Source organism: Fundulus heteroclitus, chromosome 11, assembly GCF_011125445.2.
Source record: "Fundulus heteroclitus isolate FHET01 chromosome 11, MU-UCD_Fhet_4.1, whole genome shotgun sequence".
NCBI lineage: Eukaryota > Metazoa > Chordata > Actinopteri > Cyprinodontiformes > Fundulidae > Fundulus > Fundulus heteroclitus.
In genome coordinates this window covers 3,890,526-3,907,645 of record NC_046371.1, presented here as the reverse complement: position 1 = coordinate 3,907,645, position 17,120 = coordinate 3,890,526, and the positions used below count along the sequence as shown (strand labels likewise).

The following is a 17,120-nucleotide window of genomic DNA, read 5'->3' as shown; positions in this document are numbered from 1 at the left end:
AAAAGGACCCCGGGGAGACCTTGTGTCCCGTCACATTTTCTCATCAAACCCACAACATTTAGGTCACGTCTGAATCTGCACCGCTGTAGGTTATGGATCCAAACCGGCTCAATCGTTTTACTTTATATTTACGTTGTTCACAGTCTGTTGGGTTCACAGTCTGCTGGGAGGTCCTTTTAAAGGTATACTATGCAACCGGGGTTGATTTTCCAGCGAGGCTCCCCCCAGAGGGTGAAAGTAAAAGTGCACTGTCATAAAGATGCTCAGCTGTTCTGGTTTCTCCATCAAGCCAGGCGCGGTTGTTTTGAGCTTAGCAGACAGGCGAACGCAACGAAAAGCCGAAAAACACATGGAGTTCTCGCCGTAAAGCAAGACCGACTCTCGCGGTCTTGCACCAGACTTCTGAGCCTGTGGGTGCGGGCCGAGAGCTCTTGCAATTGCAAGTGCGGTATTTCCCCTACAGACCACCAGGGCGGCCGAGAAAACCTTAGTTCGACCTGAAATGACTCATTTAATCATCCAAAACGGTATGGAACACATTAATTAACTGAAAAATGTTGCATAGTATGCCTTTAAAGCAATTATTGTGCAATAATTTAGCTAACCAACAACGGTTTGCATCGGTGATGCGTTTTTGTTTGAATCTTCAAAATCAAATAACAAATTCCTTACACTTCACTGTTTCCTAGGTTAATAGGTTCCGCATTTGATTGCTCGTAAGATTCGAAGAGGTGAGGAATTTGGACTCAGTGAGGGTAAGAAGGAAACAATCGGTCAGTAATCTTAAAAGCTAGTGTTGCACCGATACCAGTATCGTCCGGGGCCCCGATACCGCACTAAAATGGTGGTATCGGTATCGGCGAGTACCAACAAATAGGGCACAGATACCATTTTAATGTTTGTATGTCACTTTAACGCAGCCTTCTCTCTCCCGACACTCACTAGTTCTACTGGATTCACTTTGTATTAGTCTTTTTCCTGCTTTACAAAGGTAGCAGTTTGACAAAGCCATGATGGCAATTATTTTACATCCAAGTAGTATGCAGTTCTTCATATATACACACACATCAATTTCAAACAGATGGTATCGGTATGGAATCGGTATCGGCTGATACAGCACAGCCAGGTATCGGTATCGGGGGCCAAAAAAATGGCATCGGCGCAACACTATTAAAAAGGCAAATAAAACTCATAAAGAGCGCCTGAGAGCCAACTCACCCGCGGCCTCTTCCAGACGACGCGTCCGATCCTGTTGCCCTGGTAGAAGAGGGAGTCGTCGGTGGCGGGGAAGCGGGGGTCTTCAAACAGGAGGCCACTCTGCAGGCACTGCCTCTTCAGGGTGGAGTACTGCTGCCCCTCAAAGGCCTTCACCGTGGTAAACATCCTTCAGCCCTGATGGGAAACCAGCCAGGAGACAGAGAGGTGAGATCATTTCTGCGCAGCACATCCTCCACACACCGATATCCTCCGTCTTCACAGACTCACACAGAAACCCGTCGTCCTTATCGCGGCCTGACAGACTGAAATACCTTCGCAGAGAACGGCGGAAACAGCAACCCAACGTGCGCTGCTGCCCCGAGCGCAGCCTCGATTCACTGGGTTAAACAGATTAATCTGTCGATTCAATGACATCCTCTGGGGCCTTATTACCGCCGCTATGCGTCGAAGGAGCTATGCACACATTGATCAGCTTAAGGCACGCAGAGCGGCCAGAGAGGCAGGATGGAGGTATGGAGGGGATAATCGATACGGAGGCATTGGATGAATGACAGAATTTGCTACGGAGAGCTTCTAGCCGACAGACAAAGGCCATATTTACACTGGCTGATTCCACCACTACATGCATTTAAAGGTCAATACTCCAGGGTAAACATCCCGGTTGTGCTTTTCATGCAAACAATATCTTCTTTCACTTGCTCCACAGCGGGTCACCCTCCTCCGTCTGTATTATCGGCCCTCCTCCCATCCATCAGCCTTCTCTGTGGTCTTCCTCCGCTCCTCCTCGCCGGCCGCTTCGTATTCAGCGCCGGTCCGATAAATTCATCATCCCTCCTCTGTGCACGTCCAAGAGAGAAGTGGGAGGTGTAGCGTGACGAGGTTAACGCCACGAAATCCACGTCGGACACGCTCACGCAAGCCTTTCAGGGGTTAATGTGACAGCCTGCTTAATTTTGACTGATGCGCCGAGGTTAAAATTCCCAGGGTGGCGATTTATTAGCGCGGATAACCTGGAGAAATTATTAACTTTATGCGATTACAGCTGGGCTGAATAGACTCCAAGGAGGACTTGAACGTATGCAAACCTAATAACATGACTACAGCCAGAGTCTTTGTTCTTACCGCTGGAGGCTGCAATTCGTAGTTTTTTGTGCTACAACAGCTTGGTGCTCGTTTGTTTTAAGCATGGCTCGGCTCTAAACGTCAAAGTGAGGCCGGGGAGCCGTGCTCAGATGATGTGGGAGGACTCGTCCTTCCACAGCGTTTAAAGCTCTTCATGGACCTCACATAAAATGTTGCAGTGATGAAGTTAGTGTGAGAGACGGACCAGAGTGAACAAAACCATATGAAGAAGTGGAACAAAAAAAAACATAAACACAATTTCTAACAGTAACGATGTTTAGCCCGTTGAAAAAAAATATTTGATAAATAAAGGATTTTATCAAAAAATGTGGATTCTAGCCCTGTGGAGGCTATTTTCTATGAAACGGAGAAATAGCTGCCAGAGCCGACCTGATAACGTTACTGTAGAGTTAAACAATACGTCAAATGTGAGAGGAACGTAAAAATGAGCGGCACACTGCAAAAAGGGAACTAAAAATAAGTAACATTTTATTAAAATGTGTGTATTTATCTTTGATTTGAGCAGCAAGTTCAAATGATCGGCCTATGGACTAATATTTTTGCACTTAAAATAGCAACAACGCATCTCCATTATCTTATTTCAAGTGCGCATATATATATATATATATATATATATATATATATATATATACTGTATATTCTGGGTCTATTTCATGTTCAATGGACACAAAAACGGGAAGGTAGAAGAGAGAAACAGATGAGACAAAATGCTAAAAAGGAGAAAAGGTGAAAGAGAAAGAGAGAGAGGAAAGGTAGAGAGCGATATAACATCCTCTGAGTCTGCTTCTACAGCTGCAAAGAGAGATATAAAGAACAGCAGAACCAGCTGATAAAGTATTACAGGTACAAACAACCAACACCTTGATACCATCACTGAAGAATATACAGGATTATTTAATACGAAAATGTAGAAAGTGACAGTTGAACATAATAACAGGGGTTTTTCTGTATAGAAGTGAATCTGTAAGTACGTGGATCCACCTGTAGGTGTTTGTGAGAGTGAACTTGTGTCTGTGAGGTTTATCCATGAAAATAAATGCTCAATAGTGGTTGTGAGGAGCCAAAGACCCCCAGAGCACCGAGGCAGACGCCAGAGGAACCAGAACCCCAGATGCCTGAAGGGACCCCCAGAGCAAAGGAGCCCAAGAAGGGCCAACCCAGGAAATGAGCGGCATTAAACAGAAGATCAAGAGATCCTGATGACACAAGAATGCCACTAAACTTTAGGAATTAAGCAGCGTTGAATCCACACAGTACAGACAACCTTAGCAAAGAATGAATTTCCATTTGGATCTTTAGGCATTTTGTTTCTGACAACATTTAATAAAGAAATAATTTCTTCCCAAAGAAAAACTTTTTTTTCCAGAAAATTAAAATCATATAAGGAAGTCTGGCTCCTTGCAAAAAAAAAAAAAAAAAAAAAAAAAAAAGAAGTATAAAGAAGTAAAAATGTTTTGATCAGGTATTTCCCCCCAAATTAACAGGAACGTTTGGCTCCACTTTGCTTTTCAGGCTGTATTAAAAAACATCAACCTTCTACGACGGCATCTTCACCTCCAACTGCACAGCGATAAGCAACCTTCAGGACTCGGCTGCAGTTTGCTTATCGTCGTGAATCGTACACCTGCTTCAACAAACCCATTGTCATTTAGTCAAGGCAGGCACTGCTGTGGAGATCACGCTCTTTGATTTCTCCACTGCATTTAAATACAATTCAGCGTGGTTTGCTTTGTCAGAAACTCCTCAGTCGCCTGGATCAGAGACTACCGGTTCTGGGGATCCTTCTAGAGCCTCTGGAGACGGCTGTGCAAATATGGACTCTTCATAAAAAGAAGAACATTGTGGATAACTGCGAGAATCCTCTACGTCAGCGTCTTCAGTCAGAGGCTCTGCAAAAGGAGATGCTTCCTGCCTGCAGCCATCAGCATCCACAACAACTCGGTGAAGAAACCCATGAGTTACACCACCTTTGGGTAGGGCTGAACGATTTTGGAAAATAATCTAATTGCGATTTTTTTCTTAATATTGCTATTTAATGCGATTTTTTTCCCCAGTTTAATTTATCATGTCTTTTTAAACATATACAAACAACAAATCATTTTGTTTCCTTACTGTGCAGATTAGTTGCTAAAAAACCCACAGCATCTAAACTCAGAGCAGAAATTATTGCGTTCTGCCTACAATATATTTCAACCAAAATTGCAATTTTGACTTTTCTCTGCATTAACCACAAGCAACAAAAATGGCCTCTAAATAAAGACGTTTGTAAACGAGGACTGTTTAAAACAAGAACTTTTAATGTTTCTATTAATCAGAATATTATTCAAGAGAACAGCTTTTAATTGATTTGGACATCAATCCTTGTTGAACATAAAGTGCAACCAACAAGCAAGTCTATGTATTAAACTGATTGACCTGTACTTAATGCTATGTATGATTATATAAACTCTAAAACAAGTAATAAAGTTAGATTATCTCATGTGGAGGCAAACCCACTTTAAACATTTTACTGACACCTAATGGACGTGTCTAATTCCCTAATTGTTACATAGCCAAAAATTGCAGACTCTGCGATTTGGAAATTGCGTTTTTTTAAATCGCGATTATATTGAAAATGCAATTAATTGTTGAGCCCTACCTTTGGGATTAGGAAAGTATTTTTTCCCCATTCTGAATTGTCCATCCTCCAAAAAAAAGGAAAAAGGGCCACATGTGTGGACCTCAGACAGCAGCCAGTCACTTCTGTATAGAAGTGAGTCAGTAAGTACCTGGATCCAGGCACCTGTAGGTGTTTGAGAGAGTAAACTTGTGTCTGTGAGGTTTATCCATGAGAAAAATCCTCAGTAGTGGTTGTGAGGAGCCAAAGACCCCCAGAGCACCGAAGCAGACACCAGGGGAACCCCAGAACAAAGGAGCCCAAGACGGGCCAACATAAGATAAGATGCTTTTATTTGGCATTATAAATAAAAGGTACACACAACAAGATTTCGTAGATTAGATGGAGGGTTAGTCAGATTCCTTCAGTCTGCTGTGCTTGACTTTAATTAAAAGAAATATCCAAACAGTCCAGTTCAGAGAGTTAACGAGCTAGCCGACCTGTGAGCGAGTGATAAAGTTAATTCCTGGAAGGGAGGGGGTGTTGCATTTGGAAGCTAAATCTGACAGATGGCCTTGCTGTCTTGGCTCAAGCCTGCGACGGGGGAAACCATGCTGTCATCTTTCCTCTGTGGAGAGCCAACAGCATTAGCTGCAGAGAACGAATCCTTCGGCATCTATGGGGCTTCATGGCCTCGGTGCCGTGGCGAGCGCAACAATAACCACCTCTGCTGTAAATTAAACCTGAGAGTAAAGGATGAACTGTCAGTCGATATTGTAATTAACTCAGCTCTTCTAATGAATCTTTGCGTCTCGGCTCCTCTGGTCCTTCGGTAATAACCGGCAGTAACAGCCAAACAGCAGCGCTCTGTGGGCTCTAAGCTAAAAAGAGGGCATGTTTCTCTTTCAGTTGTAGGGTTGTACGGAAAAATTAAAGACTAGGGTTGCACGATGTCAGGAACATATTTAACCGTGATAAAGATATGAATTATGATTACTCTTCATCTTCAAGATACTCGTCTTGCTTCGCCATCACACAATGTCCCCATGAACCCTCGCACTGCGCCCGAGGAAACACTCCTGGAGCGGCATTAAGACATCTGCTGGGAATTATTGCCACATAAATAAAGTAAATAAATTTTGTGTGACTTTCTCCTGCATTGATTACATTTCAATTGTTTTACTTTTAAATCACTGCTGCACCTTATACGGTATTTTAAATGTACTGTAAATAACAAGCTGTATATTTGCACAAATGCCCTTGCACAAATCAATTCTGCACATACAAATGGTTTTTAAAATAATCACCTGTACACTGTGACTTCTCCTGCATTGTCTACATTTAAATTGTTTACTTTTAAATCACTGCTGCACCTTATACTGTAATTTAATTTTTACTGCAATTTACAAGCTGTACGCAACGAAATTTCGTTCTGTACGCACTCTGTGCATACAAAATGACAAATAAAGTTGTCTAAGTCTAAGACATTAGATGTAACATAGTCATGCAGGAGCGTGAATGCATGCCACTTAAAATATAATTTGATAACATCCAAATATTGCAATACAGCACACGCCGACAGAAGGACTGAGAATTACGTCTGTGATTCAATACCGTACTTTCGGACTATAAAGGTGCGCTTAAAATCCTTAAATATTCTTAAAAATGTATGGAGCCTTATCTATGATTATCATTGTGCTTACTGACTGATTTTATGTGGTACAATGCGCTTAAAAATATGTTAAAAGGTGTAACTATGACATCAACTATTAGCAATGAAGCCGCTCCACTCAATGGATATTAGGAGCATTACGGTACACTGTGTCACTACCTGATAAGACCCCTGAGCTGTCTACCAGACTGCCTGACTGTAATTTCTAAACTAGAAGTGCATTCATGTGAGGCAGCCTGGAGTACGCGCTAGCAACAATAAACATAGTAAGTTAATTCGATATAAAAGTTACATTTATTTTGGCCTTATGTTATAATCAGGCCAGTGTAGTCCAGCTACTCTGTCCTCCTGAGAGAGACGGATAGAGAGCTGTGGACGTGAAGAAGCACAGGGATATCACACACTTGGGAAGAATATTTAATGCGCCTTATGGTCTGAAAAATACGGTATATTGCGAAGCTCCGTTGAAAACTTTTTATGACGTTGAGCCAGTTAACTTTGCCAACAGTGAATTTCAGCTTTAGAACGAAAACCTTAACCAGTGCATAAAAACACCCTGTGGGGGGGAATAAAAAGTGTTGCTGGAGGGCAGACAGATGTTTGGGAAATTTTTGACCTATGATGATTTACGACTTCAACTTCAAGGGAAAATACAACAGAAGGGAGAATATTTCATGGTAAGTCTGTAAAAAATGGCTACACTTTGAGGACCTCAACAAACCGATTGAGATCAGAAACATTCGGTTTGTGTCGCCTCGACCGAATGACTCCCTTCTGTGCCGTTTGTTGATTTCTCGTGGCTGTGATCGTAAACGTAAGGAGATGAAAGTGGCTGGTTCTACAGAAGAGGGTAACACACGATGATAAGACGGTTTGGCAGCAAACACAGCCCTGAAACTAGGTCACCGTTACGCTCTTACTGTAAACTGTTGATCTCTGACAACATAACTCATAATGGAAAGGTGAAGCCCACTTGTCCACTTTCATTCCTCCTATTATTTACTCAACTATATGAGAAAAATCTCCTCTCTCTCAAGGTCAGAGTGCAGAGGCTGCAGCAGTGCTCATCAACCAGCTGCCCACCCAGACCAAACACAAACATAAAAACTGAACATGAGCGTTAGAACCGGCAACTACTGGCAGTCGCTTCGTTCGTTCCTGGCTGCTGGTCAGCAAACGGCGACACTGATCTTATTTAAGTGCCTCGTTTTCTGTCACATAGCAGGGGTAACGGTGTAATGATATTTGACAAGTGAATGCTACAGTAATAATACAATCATCCCCCTTGAAGTTGTTCACATTTATCACATGTCAACCATAAACCTTTCTGTATTTTATCGTACTGGACGGTCACAAAGGAGCGCATTATAACCAAACATAAACTGGTATCCAAAAGGTTAAAATCCTAAAAGTGAATAAAGGTCTGGTATTTTTTTTATGTGTCCTGTCTGGCACTGCAGCATTAGGAATTGTTGTCTTAATGCCAAAGAGAGGCCAACAGATTTTACTTTTACAAGTGGAGAATAACTGCTTTCACCATAGTGCTCTGCTTGATTTATGTATGTAAAAAGCTTTATTAGATATTATTTGGGGAATATTTCAAGTTCAGTGGACACATAAAAGGAAAAAGGTGAAAGAGAAAGAAAGGAAAAGAAAAAGATGAGGTAAAAAGTTAAAATGGAGAAAAGGTGGAAAAAAAGGAGAGAGCAATACAACATCTTCTGAGTCTGCTTCTACACCTGCAAAGAGAGATATAAAAAGAACAGCAGAACCAGCCAACAAAGTATTACAGGTACAAACAACCAACGGCTTGATACTGTCACTGAATAATATACAGGATTATTTAATACGACATGTATAAAATAATGTATTCCTCATATAGGACATGTTTGACCAATCTGTATAATATGATTGAATTTGACTTTGTAAAGTGCCTCAAGATGACATGTTTCATGAATTGGCGCTATATAAATAAAATTTAATTGAATTGAATTAAAGTGAAAGCTGAAGATAATAACAGGGGTTTTCTGTATAGAAATGAGTCTGTAAGCACCTGTAGGTGTTTGTGAGAGTGAACTTGTGTCTGTGAGGTTTATCCATGAGAAAAATGCTCAATAGTGGTTGTGAGGAGCCAAAGACCCCCAAAGCACCGAAGCAGACGCCAAGGGAACCAGAACCCCAGATGCCTGAAGGGACCCCCAGAGCAAAGGAGCCCAAGACGGGCCAACATAAGATAAGATGCTTTTATTTGGCATCATAAATAAAAGGTACATACAACAAGTTGGTACCAGCCAACAGAGGGGAGCAGGATGGGGGGATGGGGTCCACACTTAGTGGAGACCTTATATGTCACAGGAGGGGGGGGGGGGGGGGGGGGGGCAGTTCAAACCCAGCCTGACAAAAACCCCATTTCCCCCACATGCAAACGCTCCTAATCGCTCAAAAATAAAAATAAGGGATGCTGTACACACAGTCGCACTCAGCACACACATCCTATACTCCCAGGTCCAGGTACCAGCACCCCACAGGGGTATCCAGCCCCAACCCCCCACCCCGATCCCAGCCCCAACGATACCAAGCCTGCCTCCACCTGCTCAAATTTTGCGTTGTTGTGAAGGTCTGGTAGTTTTGAATAAGTCTAAACTTGTTTAAATAATTTATGAAAAAAAAAGCATTAATAAAATTATATGTCATGATTTAACGTCCAACAATAACAAGGAGATATTTAGCTTTAGTAACACAGTTGAAACTTTCTCTGTCAAGCTTTTACTCACTGATAAAGCAGCCTTTTGTAAAACATCCCTGACATACACCATGACTCAACTTCCTCACTGAATTATAAGATTAACTTTACTTTCAATCAAAGTGCTGAACAATGAATAGTAAGAATAGTAAAACAATAAAACAAAATACAATTTAAAAAACAGGTAAAATACATAAAAACAAAAGGAAACACCAATACTAAAACAACATAGCTAAGCCACAAGTTGGCACTAGTGAGCCATCTGAGCAAAAGCTTTGCAGAAAGTGAGAAGTAGCACCACGGACAGCTCCTGTCTGATAACTGCTCCACCAGTAAACTCTAAGAAAATACAACACTTACAATAATTAAAAACACTTATTATACATCTGTTTGTACTTTGTTCCACTAAATAGTTTTAAACCCCAAGATATTTTATGTTTGTCTTATCAACCACAGGCATTTACACCCAACAGAGACCGTACTTCTTGCGGCAACTCAAGAGCTTTTGGTCATCTTCTCCACTGCCATCTAGGGCTGTCATAAATTATTATTTTAGTTAGTGATTATTCTGACGATTAATCGAGAAATCGGATTAAAATTTTTTTACACATTCTCCAGATTTTTCACATAATTACTTAAGCTCATTTTACGAGCAATAGAAATAAAGGGAAAATGCCAAATAATGAATAATTATTTCATTCTTTTTGGAATAACAAGGATAAATCTGCAGCTAAAAAAGTTCTAAGTTCTAAGATCAAAATGTTAAAAGCTCAGCCCTTTATGGTTGACTTATCAATACAGTGCTTGTGCCTTTGTAGTGAAAATTCTATTCATATAAAAAAAATCACTTCTAGAGTTTAACTTAAGGACTAAGTTAAACTCTTAGGTTTTTATTAGTCCACAAATAGACAATAAAATAATTACACATTCATCAAAAAGGTAAACAGCTGATTTTAATTCAGGCATAATAAATAATGCCTTTTTTCTAACCATTCTTACCCATGTTTAATTTAATAGAAATACCTTTACTGTCCCACATTGGGGAAATTCAGGTGTGACAGTGGCAAGAACATTTAAAGTTAAACTGTACAGCAGAAGAGAAGGAGAAATACTGTGTAATTATTAATAGATAGAAACACATCTTCAGATAAAAATTAAGTGTTGAAGTTAAAAATGTAGGAAAAAAACGTCATATTCTAGTCAAACCTTTCTGTTGGACAAATTAACAAAACAAAAAGCAGACATCCACTGAACAGCACCAGAACCAAACTTTCCTCTAAATACAGTTTATAGCTCTAATATTTCTCTGCAGGTTTGTAGTGGAACCTGCTCTTAAAGTTATTTTCATCCTGCAGTGAAGCAGCTCTGCTTTGTTGTCCAACATCTTTAAACTAAAACCCAGATGCTCTGTTTTCTCCTGTTCCTCATAGTTAATTTTACAGGACGACCTAACAAACTCACCCTCTACTCATAGCTGCACCCCTCTCTGTTTGCACACATAAGTATAGCCTTCACGTGATTGGCCGTTTGGCTGCCATGTTGACCAATCAAAACAAACTGAGGAGATGAAAGAGAGATCATCAGCTTTGCTCCCTACATCCGGGGTCAGGGGTCAGGAAAAGGGCAGCTAACATCTCTGCAGATCCCACACATCCTGCACACAAACCGTTTAGACTTTTACCTTCAGGGCTAGTTGCAAAAACCAGCCGATTTAATGACATCCCATTCCACAAGGATTACTTTGACAGATAAATCTAATAAGGATTTTTGTAGTTGGATCCAGTTCTTTTGGTGAACTCAACGTCACTCTGTGTCTGCCATTCCTATTTATGATGGTTTAAGGTTATCCCAGATCGACCTGGTAGCTCACAGCACGGACCGTGATATGAAATGCAACAACAAATTTCAGCAAGGGCTTTTTTTTTGCACCCTGACTCTTGTTGTGACTCTCTTTAGTACAGCAGGTGAGGAAGGTAAATGTATTTTTATATAAAGCTTTAACAGCTGTCCTTTGGTTCTCTGCTACCTGGGGGTCCCATATGTTTCAAAGGGAAGGCTCATCTCTGGCCATCTATATTCAATAGCTCTCAGAGATAATGTCTCCGTCTCAGTTTTGAAAAGATTCATTATTCTAGGCCGAGTGTGTGGCTGGAAAATACAGTAACTAGATGCATTTCTTCTTCCTGATCTGCTACACCAAACCTTTTTAAATATTCTCCCTCGCTGCTTCCAGGAACCTTTTCTATGGTTTTGCTCGGGTTCCTTTTGCCAAGCAGTTCCACATTCAACATTCTTTGTGCAATAAATCCACAACTCCTCCTCCACCAACCATCTCACTCTTTGGCCTTTAAAGCTGTTGCCAAACCCTTCACCCCTACATACTGATTTCTAATCTTCCCACCCAAAGAAAATATAACCACGCAGGTTCCGCCTCATTTTTTTTTTAATCACCAAACCATACAGGTCTAAAAGATCTTTCATCACCATATTCCAAACTTTCCATATCACGCTTGTATCTATTCTCCTGTCGCAAATGAAGCTGAAGGCGCAAGTTCAATTGAAGAAACTCATCACCTGCCTCCATTCAGAGTCCGATCCGCCTCTGATGTGAGCCAATCAGCTACGAACCGCACCTCCATGAAGCCAATCAGCATCCCACGCTCATCTTAAAAGCAACTTCAAATCCACGTCTCAGCCTGCTAACCAGCAAGCGCAAACAGATAGCATGTTGGATTTCGAATCAGATGTCCGATTCAACCCACCCCCAACCCCTTCTCCACCATCGTAGCTGAGTTCATCTAGCTTCCAAGACGTTCCTCCATCCTCAACCCATTAGAGTGTTTTCTCCCTTCAGTCTTCATCACTCCCTATCGCCTGTTATTGGTCCGGCAGAAGACCACCATGTTGGGCCCGGTTCTGCCAGAGGTTTCTTCCCAAAGGGGAGTTATTCCTCTCCACAGTCGCTTCAAGCTTGCTCATCATGGACAGTTCATGCAAACCTGTGTTTATCAAGTTGGACATCTATCTTAAACAGATCACCATATGGACTGAACAAACTTCTTCTATCTCCACTCTACCACCAGTTTCAGACCTGGGGGGGGGAACATCCCTGTTCTCATACATCTACTTATGCATATTAAAGTATAATTCAGCATTAATGTTCCTGCCGAGGTCTGAGCGCCAAAGACTTAAAATATTGTATCAATAAAATCCTTCTAATTGCCATTTCTTTCTCTGTGAGTTTTTCAGATTGAAATAATCCCAACACCTGTTTCTTCCTCTCTGTCGCGCCCTTCTTGTTTTGCATGGTAGAACCCAGGTACTTCAACTCCTTTAGTACCTCGACTCACTTCCACTGGCCTTTATTCCTCAGCCTTCCAGAAGATACCTCCACTTATCCAAGCTCTTTTGCACATGTGCTCTACTCTCACTGCAGATCACAAAGTCATCTGCAAACACTCTAATACGGGTCTCTTCAACCCATTTAAAACATGCAGGACAGTGGGTCTTGAGGACCAGGGATGAAGACAACTAGCTGGACTCCTCTGTCAGCTTGTACATCCTCAATACACACAAGACTATTATTCCTACTCCCAACGTTAAACCATCTGTCATCCGTACCACACACCTCACGGCCGTCTCCCTGTACTTGCGTCGTACTGCACCCTCATGCCTAATTACTCCTTACAACAAATTAGGACAAAACATGAAACACGTTGAGTTTGTGCTGTCAGGAAAAAAAAAAAAAACATAAAAGCACACATACAAATGCAGCGTGGTGTAGCAACAGTACAGGCGCCCCATATCTTCAGGCTATTAGGTCCTCAACACAGCAGACTGCGGTTCAGACCCAGGTTTACCATTGCTGCCATGTAATTGGCTAATGCACCATTTTCCCTAACAAGCAACTGGCCAGACGTACCCATGCAGTGGTCTGCATGTGTTATTATCCAGATTCACTGTTTGTTTCCTTCCTTCTTCCTGCTCCTTGCTGTTGTTGTCGTTGATAGCAATGTGTATTTATCATGTTGAGCCACACTTCTTTTAACATTGGGATTGTTTTTGCCAAAAAAAAGCAGGTCACAAGAACAGTAAATGGACTGAATCTACACAGATGTAGCTGGACTTCAGTGGTCCCCCCCCCCCCCCCCCCAGTGGGAGCTTGTTGCTTTAACTGTTGTATTCTGGGTACAATGCGGCCATGTTGTTGCTAATGTCTTCAGGCGACTGTGTGAAGTGACAGCCTCGGCGCTGATCTACAGCGAACATGAAGGACTGAACCCTTAAGCTGTCTGAGCTTCAGAGCGACAACACAACACAACAACACAAAGAGCAGAGATGATGGGATGCGGTGGAACGCTGCTGTGTGTCTAGCTGGCAAACTGCAGGTGAACTGGGAAACCTCAACTTTAACGTTGAACTGCATTACAGGTCGAATGAATAATGCAATGATAAACAGGGTTACTATAGCCTTTTATGTTGAGGTCGCCATCCTATTTAGCACAATTTTAATGTGTAAATACAAAAGTTTACTATGAATTTATGGTGAATTCTAGTCAGGCTTTAAATATGGAACCTACAAAAATCCCACAGTGTGGGTAGGTAGGTAGGGTTGGTTGATGGATGGATGGATGGCTGGATGGATGGATGGATGGATGGATGGATGGATGGATGGATGGATGGATGGATACACTGCAAAAATAGAACAATAATTAAACGTTTTCTTGAAATGAGAGTATTTTTCCTTGATTTAAGCAGGTAAATAAGATTATTTGGCAATTGAATAAGATTTTTGTACTTAAAATAGGAACAATTCATCTCTATCATCTTATTTCAAGTGCAGTATTTCTAATTATCTTATTTTAGGGGTAAAAATACTCATTGCATTGGCAGATAATCTTATTTACCTGCTCAAATCAAGGGCAAATACATTCATTTAAAGAAAATTCTACTTATTTTTAGTTCTCCTTTTGCAGTGTGGATGGACAGATGATGAATGGATAAAGGGATGGATGGATGGATGCATGGATGGATGGATGGATGGATGGATATACTGCAAAAATAGAACTATAAAAAAAAATATATTTTCTTGAAATGAGAGTATTTTTGCTTTATCTGGGCAGGTAAAAATGATTATTTGCCAATGGAATAAGATTTTTGTACTTAAAATAAGAACAATTCATCTCCACCATCGTATTTCAAGTGCAGTATATCTAATTATCTTATTTTAGGGGTAAAAATAATCATTCAATTGGCGGATAATCTTATTTACCTGCTCAAATCAGTGGCATTTATGTATGTATGTATGGACGGACGTTTCAAACATTGGGGAAGCACTTTTCTTCCATATACTCCATTTTCTCCTTCCATACTCCTCCAGACCTGCATACCCCCACAAATCAAGCTCCATACGTCCTCTGACTTTTTGTCCTGACTGTGTAGGAACCCTGGATGGATCAGAAAAGCGTGTTCTCCACACTCCGAGTCACTTGTTGTCCCGACTAACATATTTTCCCCCAGCGAGAAACGATGATTATCACTGTTGACAGAAGCGATGCGTGCAGCAGGAGGCAGCTGACTGTGGCAACGTTCTGGTCAGAAATCAAAGAGGAGTGTGTGTTCTTGTGTTGGTGTTGGTGGACTTATTGAGTCTGCTGCTGCTGACAGACTGATTACACTGAGAAGTAGAAGCAAGGAGCAGTAATGCACCAGTATACCACGGACAGGGAGGGAGGAAGGGATGGGTGCGCCAGACCAGCCCTCACCCAAACCACCACAGCCACCACCAGCAACCCGCCCACCCCCGTTTCTGCCTCCTGCATCAGGGAGGAGGGCTATCCCAGCTTCCCAGCATCGTGATCTCCCCTCTGCAGAGTCTCCTGGTGTGAGCTGCCAGGGTCCGGCCCTCACTGCCAACCCTCAGGTCCCCTCAGGTCCTTCTTTAACTTCTCCACCTATTATTCCCAAATCGGTGCTGCTGCAAAACAGCCATGTCATTTTGTACATGTGATTGTTTTTATTTACTCATGCACGACATATAAAACAAAATAGGAATATGTTGCTTCAGTTTTAATATCTACAAGTATTGCTGTGGGTTTTTTTTTTGTAGGGTTTAAGCATAAAGACGATAACGACTGTAAATTCCTCCAAAGGTTTATTAAAACTCTTCATATCTGCACCAGCGTCTGTCTCACACTTGAGCTCAGGGATAAATATCAGCACTCTGCAGAGCAATAAACCATCGGTGTCATTTACAAAGTTCCACTTTAAAAGGCACAACTAACCAGGTTTCTTATTTCTTCAAAAAACAAAAACAAAAAAAAACAAAAAAACAAAGACCATCATTATAACAAGGCTTCTGTAAACAACTGTAGCAACAGAGGGTTTGCTTTAAGCAGTAAACTATTCAGAGTTTCTATATTCTGCGCATGACACCGAATATAGAAACAAGGCGAGCGCAGCACGGCGGAAAAGACAGCAGAGGAGCTCTGGGAGGTTTTTCATGTCCAGGATGTAGAATAAGTGCCGCTATTTTTGCGCATCGTAGCGCACAGCCCCTCTCACGCCGGTGGAGTGGGGAGCCTGGATAAAGCCCCCCCACCACCACCACCACCACAACCCCAGCCTGCACCTTCAGTTCTGGCATAGCAACCCGGGAGCAGAGTGCATAAATCAGCCTGCTCCAGCATCTCAGGTCTGCAGGGGGTTTAACGAGCCCGCTTCGTGCGGCTCACCGCCCGCCGCCTCTCTCTCCGTCTCCGGCAGCCCGCTGGAAAGCACCTGGCTGCCCGGGGAAAAGCAGCGCGCACCGCACCGCACTGAACGGTTACCTGAACCGAGGCCTCTCCCGTGGCAACGTGGGTCTCTCTCGGGTCCTCCTCCAGGGGTAGGGGGGGAGGGGGTCCAGCCGGTCCGGCTCTCGCTCTCCAGGGGGGGCTGCTGGGATTCCTCACCACGCTCTCCCTGCTCCTCTGACGGGGCTCCACTCCTCCAGCGACAAGCAGCGGGGGCCGCGACAGGAAGTTCATCCAGCCTCATTTCAAAACAAGACACACTTTACCGTTTAAAAAAAAAAAAATCTTTATTTTAGTTGTTAATAAAAATTTTTAAAAAAATATTTAGAATAAAAACAAGGTCGTCAACGTCAACACAAATAAAAAATAAAAAATAATAATGCTAATAAAAACTAGCTAGCCTACTGGACTACAATTCTATTATCACAGGGCTTTTGTAGACATCAGTATATAAAAATAGGTTTAAAACATTGCCTTTGCTGTCGATTTTAATTTCATGAGTTTACTATTTCAAAAAACTCAACAAAAATACGCGATTTAGCAAAACTTTACCGGACAACAATGGCAGAAAGCTAACCTAGTTTAGCAAAAGGTAGCGACATTAGCACCGCTTTGCTGCTAATTCTGGTGCGTTCAATTGATGTCGGGTTTTCTGCGTATCCAAGTTACATTAGCCAGATATTAGGGGGGAAAGCTTTGAAAACTCTGTATTTAATAAAATTAAATCTGTATTTAATTTTGATAAAGAACCTGAGGTTCTTTATCAAAATTAAATACAGATGAATTTCAGCAGTTGAATTATATATATATATATATATATATATATACATATATATATTTCCCAGATGTATTCATTAACACAGAGTGATATACACTATTTTGCTAAAAGTATTTGCTCCTCTGCCGTGACTTGCATGTGAACTTAAGTGACATTCCACTCTTAATCCATAGGGT

The 17,120-nt window shown here is 41.8% G+C and overlaps 1 protein-coding gene across 1 annotated transcript in view; it reads right to left on the bottom strand.

Moving 5' to 3' along the window:
• The window catches only part of LOC105920350 (calpain-5), a 65,611-nt gene extending 49,196 nt beyond the window's left edge, over positions 1–16,415 (bottom strand). Inside the window, exons 1-2 of the mRNA XM_036142754.1 lie at positions 16,203–16,415; positions 1,219–1,392 (exon numbers count right to left, since the gene is read on the bottom strand). Of these exons, the coding sequence (XP_035998647.1) occupies positions 1,219–1,383 (165 nt within the window). The 5' untranslated portion in view covers positions 1,384–1,392; positions 16,203–16,415. The remainder of the gene's footprint in view (positions 1–1,218; positions 1,393–16,202) is intronic.
• Positions 16,416–17,120: the final 705 nt, after the last annotated feature.